The 19,813-nt window shown below is 42.1% G+C and overlaps 1 protein-coding gene across 8 annotated transcripts in view; it reads right to left on the reverse strand.

Annotated features, from left to right (window-relative positions):
• SULF2 (sulfatase 2) overlaps positions 1–19,813 on the reverse strand; it is a 241,725-nt gene that overhangs the window by 86,543 nt on the left and 135,369 nt on the right. For 6 of the 8 annotated variants that reach the window (XM_039498878.1, XM_039498875.1, XM_039498881.1 and 3 more), the window contains one exon: positions 1,430–1,673. In XM_039498878.1, the coding sequence (XP_039354812.1) occupies positions 1,430–1,604 (175 nt within the window). In that variant the 5' untranslated portion in view covers positions 1,605–1,673. Of the gene's footprint in view, positions 1–1,429; positions 1,674–10,946; positions 11,439–18,004; positions 18,148–19,813 lie in introns of those variants that run through there. The other 2 variants (XM_039498879.1, XM_039498880.1) reach the window with 2 other exon arrangements.

A 19,813-nucleotide genomic window follows, 5' to 3' on the forward strand; every position in this document is an offset into this window, starting at 1 on the left:
CAGATTACCTGAGAAAAGAAGTATACTGCCCAGAGGACATTAACAATTGCATCAGAGACAGGCAGGCGGGCATAAAATAGAAAGTGATAAATTTTTTAGGACCACCCTCTGGATTTTGGTCACATGAGACTGTGAGATAATGTACTTGGCTTTTTTGGATATGCATTATTGAAACTGGTCTGTCTAATTGTGAAAAACATAACCATCACTCCAAAAAACAAACAAACAAACAAACAAAACCTTTGGAACCTGCCTCACTTAAACTAACGTTTTATTTCTTATCCTGTTACACCAGAAAACTTTCTAGTTACCTTTTGAACCAAGTGACAATTGGGATATAGCTTATGACATGCAGAAACACTGATAAAAAGAAAGTATCTATAAAAGCTTTGTCATGATGTCATCATACACTTTTGGTTTAGAACAGCAGCTGTCCCTGCATAAATCAAAGTTCCTTCATTTTACTACAATGCTCCACCTTTCCCCCCACAATTTGTTTTCTCATCTACTGTACTGGAAATTTGCTTTAACAGCACTCAAAAGAAACAAAACAGATTCTATCCCCTCAACTTTTAAACAGACATGGGCTTCATAAATCCATTTATAAATGTACCTAAAAAACTACTCATATAAAACTGCTTTCTGGTAATTGCTTCTCACTATACACAACATTCTGCAAAGATATAGGTTAATTTTTCAGCAAGCTTCTCAATTTAATCGTTATGTCAAATCATTAAGATTAAACAAACTTTCTTTGCTTAATCTTCTTTCCTCAACAATTACAACTTCAACTAGTGGAACAGATGATCAGAGCTGGATAAGCAGGTAGAATCTTCTGATCCTAAATGATCTTGGCAGTAATCAAATACTTATCTTCATGAGAAAAAACCCTAAAAGAGTTTTAATTTCTTGGAATACTATTAAATAATGGAATTTAGAGATGAAAAAACAATTGTGCTTCAAATACTACAGTTTCACAAGGAAATTGGGAAATTACATGAAAAGCCAGTTATGTATCTAAACCTACCATCTTTGTGTGCAACTTCCCAGCTTGTGCACATAACATTAATAAGCAAATTGAAAATAAACATTAAAAATCAAAGTTTTGTTTTCCTACCAAAGCAGGATATAACCCCAGAGACAGAACGTATCAAATCTTATAGATGTTACATTTGCTGTCAGTGAGTTAGTATATTACTAGAAAATATTTTACATGTACAGATATAAGTTTTTACAATATTTTACCACTTGTTCCTTCTATTATACATTTCACACAGAAAAAAATTCATTTGCAGGTTAGGGATTAGATTCTGTTCTCTGCTGCACTGGTCAAAATGTTCATTTACACTAGAGTGTCTGAGAGCAGACTCTAGGCCCAAGCAAAAGCAATGCCATATCTGTGAGCTAAAATACTCTGTTTGGCTCTTACCAAGTTCTACATCCTGATCGTCAGTAAGAACGAGAATGATGTTTGGACGGATGTTTCTGCGGTCCCTTTGAAATCTTCCCTTCAGACGCTGATTTAATAGGAAAGCTGAACTTCCATCCAGCATTGATAAAACAGTCATTATGAATAATCCAAGAACAATGCTAGGCTGTGCCATATTGTGCTGATTTTGCGTTCTCTCCAAACTGTTTGGTTAATGTCTTCTATTTCCTCTTTACTTGCAGATCTAACATGGGGAGAGGGAAAGCAGGTAAGCATTTATGCAAAAACAATAAATAAAAAATGTTCCCATTTATCAAAATTTTTCAAATGAACAAGGAGGTTCTTTTTAAAAGGCTAAATCCACAAATCTTTTTAAAAGGCTAAAATACCCTAAGCCCCCTAAATGAGAAACAAAGTACATGCAGTTTTTCATCCTGTTAGAAGTAGAAACACTTACAATTTGCAAGAGTTTATCTAAATTTTTTGAGACATTTTGTTGAGTGCTGAAAGTTGGCAAAAAGTTAAAGGAACCCAGCAGGGAAAGAAACATTTTTTTTTTAACAAAATGATTTAAAAAAAATGTAGCCAGATACAACTAATCAGAAATTAAAACAATATACTAGGAGTACTGGATCTGTGAGCTACAATAGTGCAGGGTACTTATCCATAATGTAAATTTAAGGCCCTCTGAGTACTTTTGACTGATATAATTTTATTTACTGAGTCAAAAAAAATCACCTTTAAAGGAACAATGTATCTAAATAGAGATTTTTACCAAGATTGTGGTAAAACCTGTTGAGTGAACAGTATGTTTGTCTTGTGAAGTCACAATGGACATAAATTACAAGCCAAATTCAGATCTAGCGTAAGTTGCTGCAACTCATAGACGGGGCGGCTCTAGCCATTTCTCTGCCCCAAGCACGGTGGCACGCCGCGGGGGGCGCTCTGCCGGTCGCCAGTCCCGCGGCTCCAGTGGACCTCCCGCAGACGTGGCTGCGGAGGGTCCGCTGGTCCCGCGGCTCTGGTGGACCTCCCGCAGGCGTGCCTGCGGATGCTCCACCGAAGCCGCGGGACCAGCGGATCCTCCGCAGGCACGCCTTCGGGAGGTCTACCGGAGCCACCTGCCGCCCTCCCGGTGACCGGCAGAGCGCCCCCCACGGCACGCCGCCCCAAGCACGCACTTGGTGTGCTGGGGCCTGGAGCCGCCCCCACTCATAGATTTCAGTTAGAAAGCATGTCCCTTTATACCAGGGCTGAATTTGGCTGCATGGGCCTAGAAATGGTGGAATGATTTCGGGCTAGTGTTTCAGCACCAACTCTGAACTTCCTGGCTTTGTGGGTGGCAGTCATGTTATTTCAAAATGGATATGGAGGATTTACAGAAATTTGTTGCTGTTGTTGATTTTCTGTTAAAGTAATAAATAAGCATGTTCTTTATTTACAATTTAAATTGCAGCCCTGCACACTCTTATCACAAGACACATTGAGAATTGTCCTATTGCCTAGAACTACTCATGGCAGTAAGGATTATGCCCAGAGGTAAACTGTTTGCAGCATCAGTCCCTAAGACCCTGCTCCTGCTCCCACAGGAAACAACAGCACAGCTCCTATTGATTTCTAAGCAAGCAGGGGCATGCCCTAGATGAACGAACATTGAGACATTTCTTAAATTTCAATGCTGGTTGATAATCTTTTGGCCTAAAGGAATTTTCTTTTGCTAATAGAAGTCAATGTACCCATAAGAAACTATAAAGAGAATATTAAGAGCTAATTATTTCATCCCATCAAGTGATCAATGAGTCAATTTTTGATTAATTCCCTATGTACTGGCTTTCTCTGGACTTGTGCCAGTGAGTTCACATAGTGCAGTGGAAATCCATTAAAAGTGACACATGGGAAACTATCTGCCTTTTGTAAAGACCAGAAGTGGCTGAGTAGAAAAAGCCCAGCACAATGAAAGAAGCTTAATGTTCTATCCATAAAGCAAGTTAGAAATTTTCCCTCCCCCAGTAGATTATTTCATACCAATATCATCAGATCATCGCTACCAGAATTTGTTTCTTGGGATAAACCTTGATTAAGACTGTTCTTAAGCCATGACAAAACCACTGGTCTGAGAAATTACACACAGTTTCTACACTCATGGGGAGGGAAGGAGCACAAGATTCTTATTTTTAAACTAGCAGATATCTAGCTGTACAATGGTACAATATTTAGCAAGGGCTATTACCCAATTCATATACATAGACCAGGCTTGAAAAGTCAACCTAATTATTCACCCCAGCAAGTTTCTTTACGATTCATGGGTGAATTACATCAATTTCTGCAGAATCTAAGATTTTATTTAAAAGAACAAATTCTAGCCCGTGTGGTTATGGGGGGAAAAAAGTCTTCCTAAAACTGCAAGCTGACTGCTCTTGTACCTCTGCTCTGCCCAGAGCTTTGCTAAGCTATGACAGAGTGCACACTGACCAGTCTTGTCAGTTTTCATTGCTCATGTTCAGAATTCTGCCTGCAGCAGTGAAACAGGAAAGAATCATGCCAGTTTCACAGTGCAAGTACTACTTGGGAAAGTCAAGAGCAGTGATAGAGGCAGATCCTAGAGCTGTTCACTTGGGAGGAGGAATCAAAAGGTTGGAAGTTGCACATTAGTAGAGATATTCCCTCCTGAAGACACACAAAAATTCTGATAAACAGACATGTGTATTAACAAAACCCCACAAAACTGATGATCTGTCTATTCCCATTACATAGCCAGCGTTTTTCTGAAGACATGGGATTTACAAGAGATCATTTAATTTTTTGCTTGGGACTAGTCAACTGAAGGCTGTCTATTACTGATATATCTGACAATGCTTCCCTTCCCCCCCTCAACTGGATATGGGATTTATGCACGAGTGTATTTTGCATTTTATTTCTTCATTAAAACAAATGCATGGGAATAACTATATGACCTCACTGTTGCACCCTTTTCCCTTCTCCGCTCCCCTGCCCATTCCCTCTCTACTATTTATTACCTTAATTCATTGCATCACCTCTAAAATAAGACAATAAGCCCTTTGGGCCAGGGACTACGTCTTCCTATTAAATTCTTAGTATATTTTGGGACATTGAAGAAACATCCTATACAGAGGTGTCTCCATAACTTTTCTAGTCACAAAAATGTATTTACAGTTAAGTTACCGTTATCTCCAAGAAAATAGGAAAAATATTGCATGTTAAGTTCAGCAGGCAACCTCTACTAAAATAATTAATTTAATCTTTGCCCCTCTCTGCTTCAGATTTTTAAAGTATTCTCAGATGTTATGACCCTGTTGTTATCAGGATAAGAATTCCTCATAGAGACCCCCTGGAACCAACTCAAAGTATACAATTATGTCAAACTCATATTCATAACTGGGTAAAAAATTAACATAATTTACAAAATAACCCTCTATTTTCTGAAATGTGTGTATTCATACAAGACAGATAGGCCACTGCTTACTCCACATTTGCTGTGAAATCTAATTAACAGCTTTAAGTAGCTTATGAAATGGCAGCAGAAGTATTTCACATTCATAGTGGTCAGATGTAGTCTATGAGTTGTGACAATACTTTGCAAAGTGTCACAGTTGAGAACGTCTCTTCAGTTATTAGTGAACTTAGTGAAAGAAACAATATGTCAAAGGCAAAGTAGTTATTAAAATTCTCTTTCATTCCTGTTTTGAGGCTTGGTTTACTGTGTGTATCAATGTTGGCCAAAGAGGGGCTTACAGAATTTTACAATGTCTGCCTTCATCTGCCATATCTACCTTCATTGTTAATATGGTGCATCTATGTGTAATGATGCATTTTTATTTCAGTGGCCCAGGTGATCTGGTTCTTTATGTGCTGAGACCTGTAGCTGCTGCAGGCCACATTCCCATGTAATAGATGGGGACAGCTCTAATCTGTGCTGTTTCTTATGAAATTAGGTGTGCCTCTTAGTTTCTCCTAAATTACCCATCCAAATGTAGCAAAGTTTGATCAGCCCTGTTTATATGCAAGTACCATTAAAACACTAGACATTTTTCTTTCAGAAGAGACAGCTAACTGAGCTGTGAGCATCTCCAACACAGAGAGGCCCGGAGGGGAAAAAAAAGAAAAGAAGAAGAATGTTCTCCCCCCACCACCACCCTATTTGCTGTAACAAATCACTCCCTCCCTCATAGGCTGAATTGGATACAGATGCCTCCCTTGTTCTTAAGATCCTGCCAGTTGGGGAGCAAGATTACAGGCAAACTCAGTTCTCCTGTGTGGTAATGCAGAATGTTACCACTAAAGTCAGTGGTTCTCAACCAGGAGTCCGGGGCCCCCTGAGGGGCCACGAGCAGGTTTCAGGGGGGCCACCAAGCAGGGCCAGCATTAGACTCACTGAGGCCCAGAGTAGAAAGTTGAAGCTCCACCACATAGGACTGAAGCCCAGGGCCCTGCGTCCCACTACCCAGGCTGAAGCTTAAGCCAGAGCAATGTAGCTCTGTGGGGGGCCCCTGGCAATTGCCCAGCTTGCTACCCCTGATGTCAGTCCTGGCTTTTACATGCAGAAAACCAGTTATTGTGGCACATGTTGCGGGGGGGGAGAGGGGGGCTCAGAAAGAAAAAGGTTGAGAAGATGCACTAAATCACATTTATAAACCTTGACGGGAAGGGGCCCTTTTAACGTGTTTATTCTATTAACCGGACATAGATCCAAATTCTGCTCTTGAGGAATGCCTCCACTAGGGAAATTTCTGAAAAAATGTCTCCCCCACCGCCATTATCAACCCAGCAGTCCTGACTTAAAATGCTGGGGGTTTTTACACCACGTTGATTAAAATCGCTTTGCACAAGTCTAACAGCTACTATGCTGAAACCTGTAGTGAATAATGCTGGGCTATATGCACCTAGCATTCTCTATGCCAGGGATGGGCAAACTTTTTTGCCCGAGGGCCACATCTGGGTATGGCGGGCCATGAATGCTCATGAAATTGGGGGTTGGGGTGCGGGGGGGGTGAAGGCTCCAGTTGGCGGTGCAGGCTCCAGAGTGGGGCCAGAAATGAGTTCAGGGTGCAGGAGGGGGCTCCGGGCTAGGGGTGGGGTGAGGTGGGAAGATGAGAGCTCCAACTCGGGGTGCGTGGTCTGGGCTGGGGATGAGGGGTTAGGGGTGCAGGGGGGTGCTCCAGGCTGGGACCGAGGGGTTTGGAGGGTGGGAGGGGGATCAGGGCTGCGGCACGGAAGGGATTGGGGTGCAGGCTCTGGGCAGTGCTTACCTCAAGCAGCTTCCGGAAGCAGAAACATGTGCCCCCTCCGTCTCCTATGTGGAGGCATGGCCAGACGGCTCTACGCCCTGCCCCATCCACAGGTGCTGCCCCTGCAGCCCCCATTGGCCATGATTCCAGGCCAATGGGAGCTGCAGGGGCGGCACTTGGGGGAGGAGTGTGCAGAGCCCCTTGACTGCCCCTAGGCGTAGGAGCTGGAGGGGGGACATGCCGCTGCTTCCAGGAGCCGGGCAGAGCCACGGCACGTGCGGAGTGGGGCAAACCCCCAACCTTGCTCCCCGTCTGAAGCAGCGCAAGCCCTGGACCCCACTCCCTGGTGGGAGCTTGAGGGACGGATTAAAACATCTGAAGGGCTGGATGCAGCCCCCAGGCCGTAGTTTGCCCACCTCTGCTCTATGCAGTTACCAATGGTGCAACTGGAACCAGCCTTAGAGACAGTGGGGAAATACTTCACCTGTCCCTAGCATGAATACTCCTATTACACTAGTGACAGGTTTCAGAGTGGTAGCCGTCTTAGTCTGTATCAGCTAAAAGAACGAGGAGTACTTGTGGCACCTTACAGGCTAACGCATTTATTTGAGCAAAGCTTATGCTCAAATAAATGTGTTAGTCTCTAAGGTACCAGAAGTACTCCCCGTTCTTATTACACTCATGTAACTCCCTTAAAGTAAAAACAAAGAATACAAAAAAAAACAAAAACAAATCTGGATTTACCCGCAACACAACTAAGAACAGAATCTGGCTTATGTTGTACTGCCAAAGACATAATACACAACACACAACAAATTATTTTGTTATGAAAAAATAAACAGTAACATTTCAACTATTCTTTGAGCTTATGATGCCATTAATTTGACATATAACTAGAAGCATACTTATAAAATAACTGCATCTCAAATTCACTTTTATTTATTAGATTGATTTAAAAATGAGCATAATGCAAAACAGTAATTTAAAAAAAGCCGCTAAGGCATGTTTGACTCATTTAGCAGCCATAAACAGGGAAACAGCATGTAAGGAACAAAGGGTAGCTGCACAATGGGGAAAATATGCTAGCAAACAGCAATTCACACTTGATAACTGATCTGAATATGTCTGGAGCCAACACCAGCTGTGTTATTTAAGCAGACTTAGGTGTACCATTTATGCAGTGTTTAGAGGCATGGAAATGCACTGTGTGGGATCCATTCCCTAGCAGCCATCCCAACTAAATAAGCATGTTTATCAGTTTACCAATTAAATGGCTTCTACTGTACCTCTGTTCTATTAACTCTTGGACCACTATTGCAGATCCTTGCATTCATGCATAACAACTCTTTCCCACTGATGCCTTCAATCAGCTATAATTTTTATTTAAGACCACGTTTTGCAAGTTATATCGCCTACATATAAAATTGCATTTTACACTTGGACAGGGAGGATTCTTCTTTGCATTCAAATAGGCTCGCAGAAAAAAAAGTCCTACTAAATCGTGATTTTTGCTGTAATCTCACAACACATACTACTTTTTTTTAAAAAGAAAAGATTAACATTTTCTAAATATTTTTTCAAAGAGTCACAAATTTAAATTTAAAAGAGGACCCAAAAAGCCAAAGCCCAAACCTAGGGCTAACCTTGACTGTTGAAGGTTACATCAATAGCACATGCATGAACTATGGCTAGGGTGACCAGACAGCAAGTGTGAAAAATCGGGATGGGGTTATAGAAGCCTACATAAGAAAAAGACCCAAAAATCGGGACTATCCCTATAAAATCGGGACATCTGGTCACCCTAACTATGACTAAATGTCTAACATTTCCTTAGAGAGACAAGGTAGGTGAGGTAATCTCTTTTATTGGACCAACTTCTGTTCATGAGAAAGACAAGCGTTTGAGTTACACAGAGGTCTGGGAAAGGAACTCAGAGTGTCACAGCTAAATATAAGGTTGAACAGATAGTTTAGCGCAGGGGTAGGCAACCTATGGCACGGATGCCGAAGGCGGCACGTGAGCTGATTTTCAGTGGCACTCACACTGCCTGGGTTCTGGCCACCGGTCGGCGGGGGCTCTGAATTTTAATTTAAATTTTAAATGAAGCTTCTTAAACATTTTAGAAACCTTATTTACTTTACATACAACAATAGTTTAGTTATATATTATAGACTTATAGTAAGAGACCTTCTAAAAACGTTAAAATGTATTACCGGCACGCGAAACCTTAAATTAGAGTGAATAAATGAAGACTTGGCACACCAAATCTGAAAGGTTGCCGACCCCTGGTTTAGCGTAAGTCGTTAGCATGTATTCTAAGGGACCACTCAAGGTGAAGTGGCCCACTAACACACCTGTAGCCAAAGGACAAATAGGGGGATTAGTGGGTTACAGATTGTTGTAATAAACCATAAATCCCCTCTTTATTAAGACCATGATTTTTAGTGTCTAGCAAAGTTATGAATTTAAGCTCCCAGGCTCGGCTTTTGAAAGTTTTGTGCGGGTTTACTTTGAGGATGAGAACTGATTGATTACTCTGTATCTGACCTCTCTGTGAAAACATTTCCTTAGAGAGCCAGGACACTGTCACAGCTCCAAATGCTTATAAGAATATTAAATTACATATTTAAACAGATTGTTCTGAATTACTTTTGTTCTGTTGGTGAGCAGTGCACCCAGGGCTCAAACTGCTAAGCATTTAATAAGGGGAAATCTTTCTCCACACACTAACCTTTATTTTAAATAAAAATTTCCTGTGATTCTAACATTCAGTTACATTTTTTGTAAGAAGTGCTTTACTGTTAAATACAACATTATTCCATATTAGTATTCAGTAGAGCTACAATATAAAGAACTCACACTAAGATTCTTTGATATGAGCTAGTCCTCATATAAGGTTGGAGTTTTATTTCGCTCCCTGTCCACTGAAGTCCATTATAATAAACATTTTTCTACAGCACATTCACTTCTGCCCCAGGAACAAACTAACAGAGAGGACGAGTATTATTTCTCCCCTAAATATACCAATATTTGCATATTTATTAAGTACAACTTTAGGCTGATTTTTAAGAATAAATTTTTAAAAATTCATATTTACTGCAGCTGAGGGGAGATTTGGAAATACCACAAGGGAAGAATGAATGAATATAGAGCCAATATGCCACACACAAAAAAGAGTCATAAAAAAAATAAAAAAAGCATACAGAGACAAATCTATTCGGTGACTAAAGATTTTATATTCTAGTATACAGAAAAATAAGATTTTCAATGCAAGGTGGGTTTTTTTAAACCCCGAAGCACATGTGAAATTATTAAATGAAAAACTAAGTGCCAAGGCATTAGCTGTTTTACAAACGACTGTTTCTTGCAGAGATACCTCCCAGCATCTGGTACTTCATCCCAAACCAGGGAAGGTTTAAACATGGAATCTTTAGATAAATACAGCGCAAACAAACTGCCCCGGCTTGCTGCCTCCCCAGCCATTCTCCATGTTGAGGGCACAGACCTGCACGCTGTGCAGCCCCCTTCCAGTGCAAGTTTTAATCACTGAGGACCCTGGGCTTTTATAAAAGCCCTGCCAGGCCATATCAAGGGCAGATTGGATTGTGTCCCATCACTGCCAAGTGCAGCTAACCACACTCCGCCCGCACCCAGCAGCACTAGCCAGGTGCCCTCCAGCTGTGCAGAGAGCCCGCAGCCCCAGACCCCTACCCCACGGGCCACAAGATCCCCAGTCCTTGGGCAGCAGCAGTGCCCTGATGAAGGAGGAAGGTCAGTATCTCTTCTTGCCCCCTGCTAGGCTGGGGCCAAGTGCCCAGGCTGCTCCCCACCTACACAGTCTGACCTACTTGCCAGCCCCCACCTCCAGCCCATCTGCCATCACCCTACCCCTATATCTCATCTGCCCCTTAGGGTTGCCAATTCTGGTTCGATATATTCCGGGAGGTTTCAACAGGACATATTCTTTAATTAAAGATTAATCTTTAATTCCTGGAGACTCCAGGACAATTCTGGAGGGTTGGCAGACCTCCTAGCCCCTCCCTTCACCCCACAACTGCTTCCATTTCCTTCTCCACCCTGACCCCCCCCTGCTCCTGAGCCTACCCCTGCTCCCATCTCCCCCCAAACTCCCCATCCTCCAACCCTCCCATCTCCCCCCCCCGCCTCGCTAAACTTTGGGCTCGCCCCTCCCCCGCTCTGCGGGAAGGCTCTGGGCAGCTCCCCCCACCACAGTGACCGGCCAACACCCCCCCACCCTCCACCCCACTTACCCGGGCAGTGAAAGCGCCGCAGCAGCCGGCGGCTGAGTGCTGCATGTCCCCTTCCCTTCCAGCACCTCCTCCGCCTCAGGAGCAGCTCAGCCTCCCCGCTGCAGCAGCAGCAGCAGCTGGGCTCGGCCGCCAGGAGCCCCCAGTGCCGGGCATGGCCTCCCCCACTCCTCTCCCAGCCGCCGGAGGTTAGGCTCCCTCAGTCCCCCACCCCGTGCGCCGGGGCTGCCGAGCGACCTCCTGCCTGCTCCCCGCACACCGCGCACACGCGCGGCGCTGGATCCTTGGCGGCTGCTCTGCCGCCGGAGCTCAGCTTTGCTCTGCTACCGGCTGCTGCACAGAGCGGGGTTTAAATATCACACGCAGCGGAGCCAGGTCCGCGGCGCAGCAGCCAGCTCTGTACTCCTGCCACGGCCCTGGCGGTGCGGAGCCGGGCTGGGGAGAAGGTGATTAACCCCTGGCACAGGGCAGCAGCTGGAGCCCATTTCCAACCCAACCTTTGAGGGGCAGAGGTGGGCGTAGGGTGGTTTTTTTTTTTAAATTATTTTAAAAGTTCATTGAGCTCCAGAATCCTCCTCCCAGCACTGACGCAATCCCCAAGCGGCTCAGAGGGGGAGGAAACCCGTCCCCCCAGCACTTGTTCAAAGTCCAGCGGTTTACAGCTCTGCCATAACTTGGCTTCGTCTCACCCCACAGACGAGATTGAGTGCTCGCTGGGGCTCCGTTTCTCTGCACGGACACCCACCCACACAGCCGAAGGAGAGAGCTGGGAGGGGGTTTATGCAGCAAGATGGACAACGCCTTTAGAACAAGTCGAATATTCAGAGCACTGCTAGAGTTTATTGGGTCTGGCAGTCAGGGATAAGAGCACTGCACAAAAAAGATAGAGGGTGTTTAACATGCTGCCGTACTTTTATCTGTGTTGTGTTTCAAAAATGTACTACCTAGGGTTTGATCCTGCAAACATCCATGCATCTAATTTTACTCACCTGAGTAATTAAGTTCAATGGACTGCTCATGTCACTGTACCCACACGAGTAAGTATTTCCTGGATCAGAACCCCTAGTCTAAAATATTCCAAAATGACTAGCACTTTGGGATGCCTAAATTGCCGTTGGAAAGAAGCCTGATTTTTAAAGAATAGGTACTCGCTACCTTCTGAAATTCAAGCCTTTCTGGAGTGTCTCATTTTGGGAATGGAAAAAGTAAGGTGCCCAACAACATTTGTAATTTTAAAAAATCTTGAGTAAGATAGTTGGGGTAGGATAGTGTATGCACCTGGCATTGTACAAACATTAAAAATAGATCCCTATTCTGATAAGAGGATCTGGACCCTACTATGACTAATATTAAATAGTTTTTACTGGCTAGGCTGTATATCACATGATGAATTCTTAACTATAATTATTTCCAAACTAGATCTGATGTGTTAATAAATGTTCTTTTAATCTGTTTTCAAAGTGGCCGTCAAGCATCCCCATGCTGCAATATATACAGTTATGTTTATCTCAAAACAATATAGCATTTGCTATTAAATCTCATCCTGAACTCACTGCAAATGAGACCACAGACCACAAACCTATATGTAAATTAACGTTCACTATCTTAAACTGGCATTCATAGCTGAAAACTGCATCAAATATATGCATCTGAAAATAAAATGACATTCTGTGTTCATGTTGAACATGCTGCCATTCTTTTACCATAAAATGGTGCTATACTCAAGGAGATTTATATGTGGTTGAAAATGGACAGGATATAATTTTCCTGTTCAAAGAGGACAATGAAAGAACAGAAATAAGTAACAGGTTATAGCAAGAAGACCCTATCTTATTCCCATTAAGTCAATGGCAAAACATGCATTAATTTAAATGGAAGCAGAAATCAAACTGAGAAAAAACAGTGATAGTTCCTACAACTGTCTCAAAGAAAATGTCTAGCTAGTACTAACCCATACACACTCCATAAAGTCTACCAAAAACTTCACTAGTGCCAATGTATTCTATATGGAAAGAGCTCAAAATGCTATGGCGATGGGCAGCAATCCAAAAGCCTGAAACACAGAAAGAACTAGAGACTGAGATAATTTTAAAGCCATGTAGGGTTTTAACAAGAGATTCATGTTCAAATCGTACATAAACCAAATGCATTATCTCCCCGCCCCTCACAAGCTAACCTGGTGACAGCCTTAACTCAGACTTTATTTGGTAGGCTTCATAGGTTCACACCCCTTCCGTTACAGGATGTTGATCTGCTTTAAGCTATACCAGTAAAGCTGAAAATGGACAGGATATAATTTTCCCATATTGGTATAGTTAAAGCGGTACAATCCTCCTCCTGTAGATGTAGTTATACCGCTGTAAATGTAGTATAGCTAATGCTCATACAGGAAGGGGACTAAGCTATGCCAGTGCAGGCACCTTTATAACCAGTATAACTGAATCGATACTAGGGGTTGTACTGGTATAATTATATCAAATAACAACAAAAATAATTCCCCTAACCACCAGTTATGCAGATACTAAACCTGTGTATAGACCAGGCTCAAATTAAACCACCTTTATTATTTTTAATAATACTTTGCCCTATCTTACATAAGAAAGTTGCTCATGAAGGGAATTTTCATTAAAATAAAATGGTGACCAGTAAAGAGATTTAAAATAATAAAGATAATAATAAAGTGATGATGTGAATATAATCTGAATTTGATCTATCATCAGAAAATCTGTCACAATGGATCTCCCACTTTAACAAAAGGGTATAGTCTCCTCTCAGTGATTTCATGTGATTCCCATTAATGTTATTGGGAGTTATGAAAGTGCATTAAGAGAATAATTTATCCTCTGGTTTGTGACAACCCTGTGAAGTGGATGGTGCTTCCATCTCATATTTCAAAAGGAGTTTGTGTTGGCTTTGTTACAAACCACAATGGAAAAGCTATGTGCAGACTGAATAGTTTTCCAAAGTTAAAGATTTTGGTGATTTCAATTATTTTTTTCATTGCCAAAAAGAGTGTAGATTGTTTTAAGGTTTTAAAGGAATTTAGAATGGTTTATCAGGAGTTTCGAGGAACAAAAAGCCTACATTCTTGGTAAAACAATGGTCTCTATTGTCCTACAGGTGCACAGGGGAAGAAATTATACATATCTTTTTTAAGGGGAAGAATTTCTCTCCATTCACCAGTTGGAGAAGATAGTCCATGGTGATTTAGAATGGTCACACTAGATCCGACCCTTGTCCAGCTACTTTGGTATTATATTACCTCCAAAAGTAGCCAATACTTGATGGTTCAAAAAATAAAAGAGCAATGTCTCCTACTCCTGTTCCCATAATGCACCTAATCTCAAACAAACCATCCCAATGTGTAGAAAGAATACTAAATATGGCATGCAACGAGCTTGGCTTAACAGTGAAATCTTTGCTGATCTTAAACACAAAAAAGAAGCTTACAAGAAGTGGAAGATTGGACAAACGACCAGGGAGGAGTTTAAAAATATTGCTCAGGCATGCAAGAGTGAAATCAGGAAGGCCAAATCACACTTGGAGTTGCAGCTAGCAAGAGATGTTAAGAGTAACAAGAAAGGTTTCTTCAGGTATGTTAGCAACAAGAAGAAAGTCAAGGAAAGTGTGGGCCCCTTACTGAATGAGGGAGGCACCCTAGTGACAGAGGATGTGGAAAAAGCTAATGTACTCAATGCTTTTTTTGCCTCTGTCTTCACAAACAAGATAATCTCCCAGACTACTGCTCTGGGCAGCACAGCATGGGGAGGAGGTGGTGACCAGCCCTCTGTGGAGAAAAGTGGTTAAGGACTATTTAGAAAAGCTGGACGAGCACAACTCCATGGGGCCGGATGCACTGCATCCGAGGGTGCTAAAGGAGTTGGCGGATGTGATTGCAGAGTCATTGGCCATTATCTTTGAAAATTCATGGTGATCGGGTGAGGTCCCAGATGACTGGAAAAAGGTTAATGTAGTGCCCATCTTTAAAAAAGGGAAGAAGGAGGATCCGGGGAACTACAGGCCAGTCAGTCTCACCTCAGTCATGGAGCAGGTCCTCAAGGAATCAATTCTGAAGCACTTAGAGGAGAGGAAAGTGATCAGGAACAGTCAGCATGGATTCACCAAGGGCAAGTCATGCCTGACTATCCTAATTGCCTTCTATGATGAGAAAACTGTCTCTGTGGATGAGGGGAAAGCAGTGGACGTGTTATTCTTTGACTTTTGATATGGTCTCCCACAGTATTCTTGCCAGCAAGTTAAAGAAGTATGGGCTGGATGAATGAACTTCAAGGTGGATAGAAAGCTGGCTAGATCGTCGGGCTCAACAGGTTGTGATCAATGGCTCCATGTCTAGTTGGCAGCCAGTATCAAGCAGAGTGCCCAAAGGGTCAGTCCTAGGTCTGGTTTTGTTCAATATCTTCATTAATGATCCGGAGCAGGGGTAGGCAACCTATGGCATGTGTGCCAAAGGCGGCACGCAAGCTGATTTTCAGCGGCACTCTCACTGCCCGGGTCCTGGCCACCGGTCCGGGGGGCTCTGCATTTTAATTTAATTTTAAAGGAAGCTTCTTAAACATTTTAAAAACCTTATTTACTTTACATACAACAATAGTTTAGTTATATATTATAGACTTATAGAAAGAGACCGTCTACAAACGTTAAAATGTATCACTGGCACACGAAACCTTAAATCAGAGTGAATAAATGAAGACTTGGCACACCACTGCTGAAAGGTTACCGACCCCTGATCTGGAGAATGGCATGGACTGCACCCTCAGCAAGTTTGCAGATGACACTAAACTGGGAGGAATGGTAGATATGCTGGAGAGTAGGGATAGGATACAGAGGGACCCAGACAAATTAGAGGATTGGGCCAAAAGAATTCTGAGGTTCAACAAAGACAAGTGCAAAGTCCTGCACTTAGGACGGAAGAATCCTATGCACTGCTACAGACTAGGGACCGAATGGCTAGGCAGCAGTTCTGTAGAAAAGGACCTAGGTTGTTACAGTGGACGAGAAGCTGGATATGAGTCAACAGCATAGCCAAGAAGGCTAACAGCATTTTGGGCTGTATAAGTAGGGGCATTGCCAGCAGATCGAGGGACGTGATCATTCCCCTCAATTCGACATTGGTGAGACTTCATCTGGATTACTGTGTCCAGTTTTGGACCCCACACTACAAGAAGGATTTGGAAAGAGTCCAGCGGAGGGCAACAAAAATGATTAGGGGGCTGGAGCACATGACTTATGAGGAAAGGCTGAAGGAACTGGGATTGTTTAGTCTGCAGAAGAGAAGAATGAGGGGGGATTTGATAGCTGCTTTCAACTACCTGAAAGGGGGTTCCAAAGAGGATGGAGCTAGACTGTTCTCAGTGGTACCAGATGACAGAATGAGGAGTAATCGTCTCAAGTTGCAGTGGGGGAGGTTTAGGTTGGATATTAGGAAAAACTTTTTCACTAGTAGAGTGGTGAAGCACTGGAATGGGTTACCTACGGAGGTGGTGCAATCTCCTTCCTTAGAGGTTTTTAAGGTCAGGCTTGACAAAGCCCTGGCTGGGATGATTTAGTTGGGGATTGGTCCTGCTTTGAGCAGGGGGTTGGACTAGATGACCTCCTGAGGTCCCTTCCAACCCTGATATTTTATGATGATTCTATGATTGCGTAACACTGGACAGAATAAAAACCTTTGATTCTAACATCTTGTAGTATGCCATTACACTGCTTGCTGTTTGCAAGTGTTGTGTAGCTGTGCTGGTCCCAGGATATCAGAGAGACAAGGTGTGTATAAAAATTCTTTTTTTTTTTTTGGACCAACTTCTGTTAGTGAGAGAGACAAGCTTTTGAGATCTGTGTAACTTGAAAGCTTGTCTATCCGATGAACAGAAGTTGGCCCAATAAAAGTTACTAATTACCTAAAAATTATTTAGTCCATTATAAACTATAGCCATAGCATTGGAGGCACATGAGTAGTGTATAGGCAGCAGGAGGTGAGGAAAGAAATGAACTGAAATTAGAAATATAGGTAGTGACAGTGTTGTGCAAGGACTTGGATGATTAGGAGGAGAGACCTGAATGTGAGAAGGAGCCAGGAAAATAATTCAAAGAGGGGAGTGATATGGCCATTTTCAGCAGCAAAAGTACATTTGAAGTAGAAGGCTGCATGATGAGATGTGAGTAAGCCAGAAAGTGGGAGGTTATAACAGTCCACAAGAGATATGCCAAGTCATGCATAGGAGGGCTGTTGTGGGAAAGGAGAAAGGAAAATCTAAACTTTAGATATGTTATCATGAAAGAACAGGTAAGAGTTTTAGCAAGATCCTGGATATGAGGAAGAGAGAAAAGACTCAAATGGGACACATCTGTTTGGGTGATGGGTCAGGTGGTGTGGTTTTCAACAGTGAAGGAGGAGGAGGGAGTGGAAAAGGCTAGAATGAGAAGGCTCTCTTGTCTCCATATTTAATAAGATAGTGGGACATCTCTGTAGAGGGGTGGGGGGCAAGAGATAGCTCAGTGGTTTGAGCATTGGCCTGCTAAACCCAGGGTTGTGAGTTCAATCCTTGAGGGAGCCACCTAGGGATCAGGGCAAAAAATTGGTCCTGCTAGTGAAGGCAGGGGACTGGACTCGACTCAACTCAATGACCTTTCAAAGTCCCTTCCAGCTCTAGGAGATTGGTATATCTCCTATTATTATTGGACAAGGATGGTGCTGGTGGTGAAAAAGCCTCTCCTGTGGGAGAGGAAGGACAGTCCAGTGGTTAGTTCCTTGCTCTGCTATACACTTTGTGACCTTAGGCAAGTCACTTAAGGCCAGTTTTTCAAAAGATATTTAGACATCTAAAGATGCAGTTAAATGTCTGGTGGGGTTTTCAGACATACCTAGGTGTTTATCTCCTACTGAAATCAATACGAGCTTTTACATATCCTACTAGGTTCCCAACTGTATTTTTAGGAACCCAAACGCTTTTAGCAATCTGTCCCTAATGCTCTCTGTGACACCTTATTTCACAAGTGAGGGTAAATACATTCAATATTGAGAGGTGCTCAGATACTAACATAAGTACCTGAGATAGTACTGCCCTCTCTCGGGCATCAGCATAGAGACAACAGTTGGAACCATGCAAGCAAGCCGAGCACCCTGGGAGACAGTTCCAGGCACCCAAGGAAATGGAGAAGCATCAGTAGGGAAGAGGAGAACCAAAAAAACCTGAAGATATAAAAATAAAGGATGGACAGTAAGTGAGGAGGAGGAATCCCTGGTGCAAAGCATTTACTTTTCATTGTTCACAAATTTGTCACTCTTTAAATGCACTGAATGTTGCCTTCTCACATTATATAAGAAGTCAGAATGTAAGAGTTGACATCCACATTTTAAAAACCCCAGTCAATTCCCTTCTAATCTCTCTCTGTCTTGGGCAATCTACACCCTCTCTTTGCTATCCACTCATCATACATAAACCCGATGAACAATTAGCTATTTTGGTCACCCTTCTGTGCACCTTTACAGGCTCCCCTCTGTTTCTTGAACTAAAAAACTAACAATAGGGCCTGATTCTGATCTCACACCTGTTTTATACTAGTGTAGTTTCATTGACTTCAATGAAATTATTCTTGATTTACACTAGAATCAGTGAGATCAGAATCAGGTCCTGTATAGAGTTTCTCTCTTTTTTTTTTTAAATGAATACAATGTATACATAGTCTGCGAGTATAAACATTGCTTTAATATAAATCAGAAGCTTGGCAAGTCAGTATGCTTTTACAAGGAAAGAAATAAAATGAGCTGAGATTTAATTGCTCAGCTCCTTGATCCCACATATTGCATATGCTTTAGACTGTGGAGTGTAAGATCATCCCACTAAATATAATTTTGTGGTCAATTGCTCCAGTATTATCATTTAGACTGAGGTTGTGCTGTCTGTAAAAATTCAACCATATTAGGGAAAAAAAACTGTTTATATGTCTCGAGGTATATTATGAAAATGGAAAACCCAAACAGCCAACAAGAGTAAAGAAAAAAAAATTCACATTGCTCTACCGATCCAGCACTGACAATGCATTTCTATCTTCTACATACATACAGATTATATATAGTCTAACATTTTTACTTAATTGCAAATTATATGGTACAATTTAGATATTGATACCTAAAACATTTCCATTCATATATTTTTAGTTTGTAAGGTAAAAGCCATAATTAAGCAAATATAAATGTTGTTAACCCAGAACACCACACAGGTTACTCCAAAGAATGTTGATAATTAATCATAATCAGATAGTGAAGGTGTTGGGGAAGCCCATAATCATGCCAAAAGCTATAATCACGAAGGACATTGAAAAACGACAATTCATCAGTGATAAATTATTACTGATTAAATACAAAAATGTAAGTAGATTGAGTATGAAACTGATCAATATGGCTCAGAGGTGCATCTGTAACTTTATACAGAGAATGTAGATTAATGGTCCAATAGCTTCATAAAAGGAAAAAAAGGGGGTATTTCATTGGCAAAAACATGATCTCTGTGGGTATGTACTGTTTTGCTTTTCCTTTGCAAATTGTCCCACGAGCCATTTTCAGGCTAGCTAATGTGTGATGATTTGATAAAGAACCAGGCAGATTTTCTTGTAAATGCTGAATCTAACTTTATTTTTTAAACACAATTCAATGGGGTGCAAATTCTACCTATTATTTTGACATTTGGATGCTGCAAATATGGAACACTGGACCAAGAGTGTTTAATTGATGTGTCATTTAACATGAGCAATGATTAGTTGTAATTCCTTGCTTTGTCACTCGGTGGCATATGACTGCAAAATGCAGGAGAATTTAAGAGAGGGATGTTCTAGTTAGAGTGAGTGCAGTAGAGAGG

Source organism: Mauremys reevesii, linkage group 13 (assembly GCF_016161935.1).
Source record: "Mauremys reevesii isolate NIE-2019 linkage group 13, ASM1616193v1, whole genome shotgun sequence".
NCBI lineage: Eukaryota > Metazoa > Chordata > Testudines > Geoemydidae > Mauremys > Mauremys reevesii.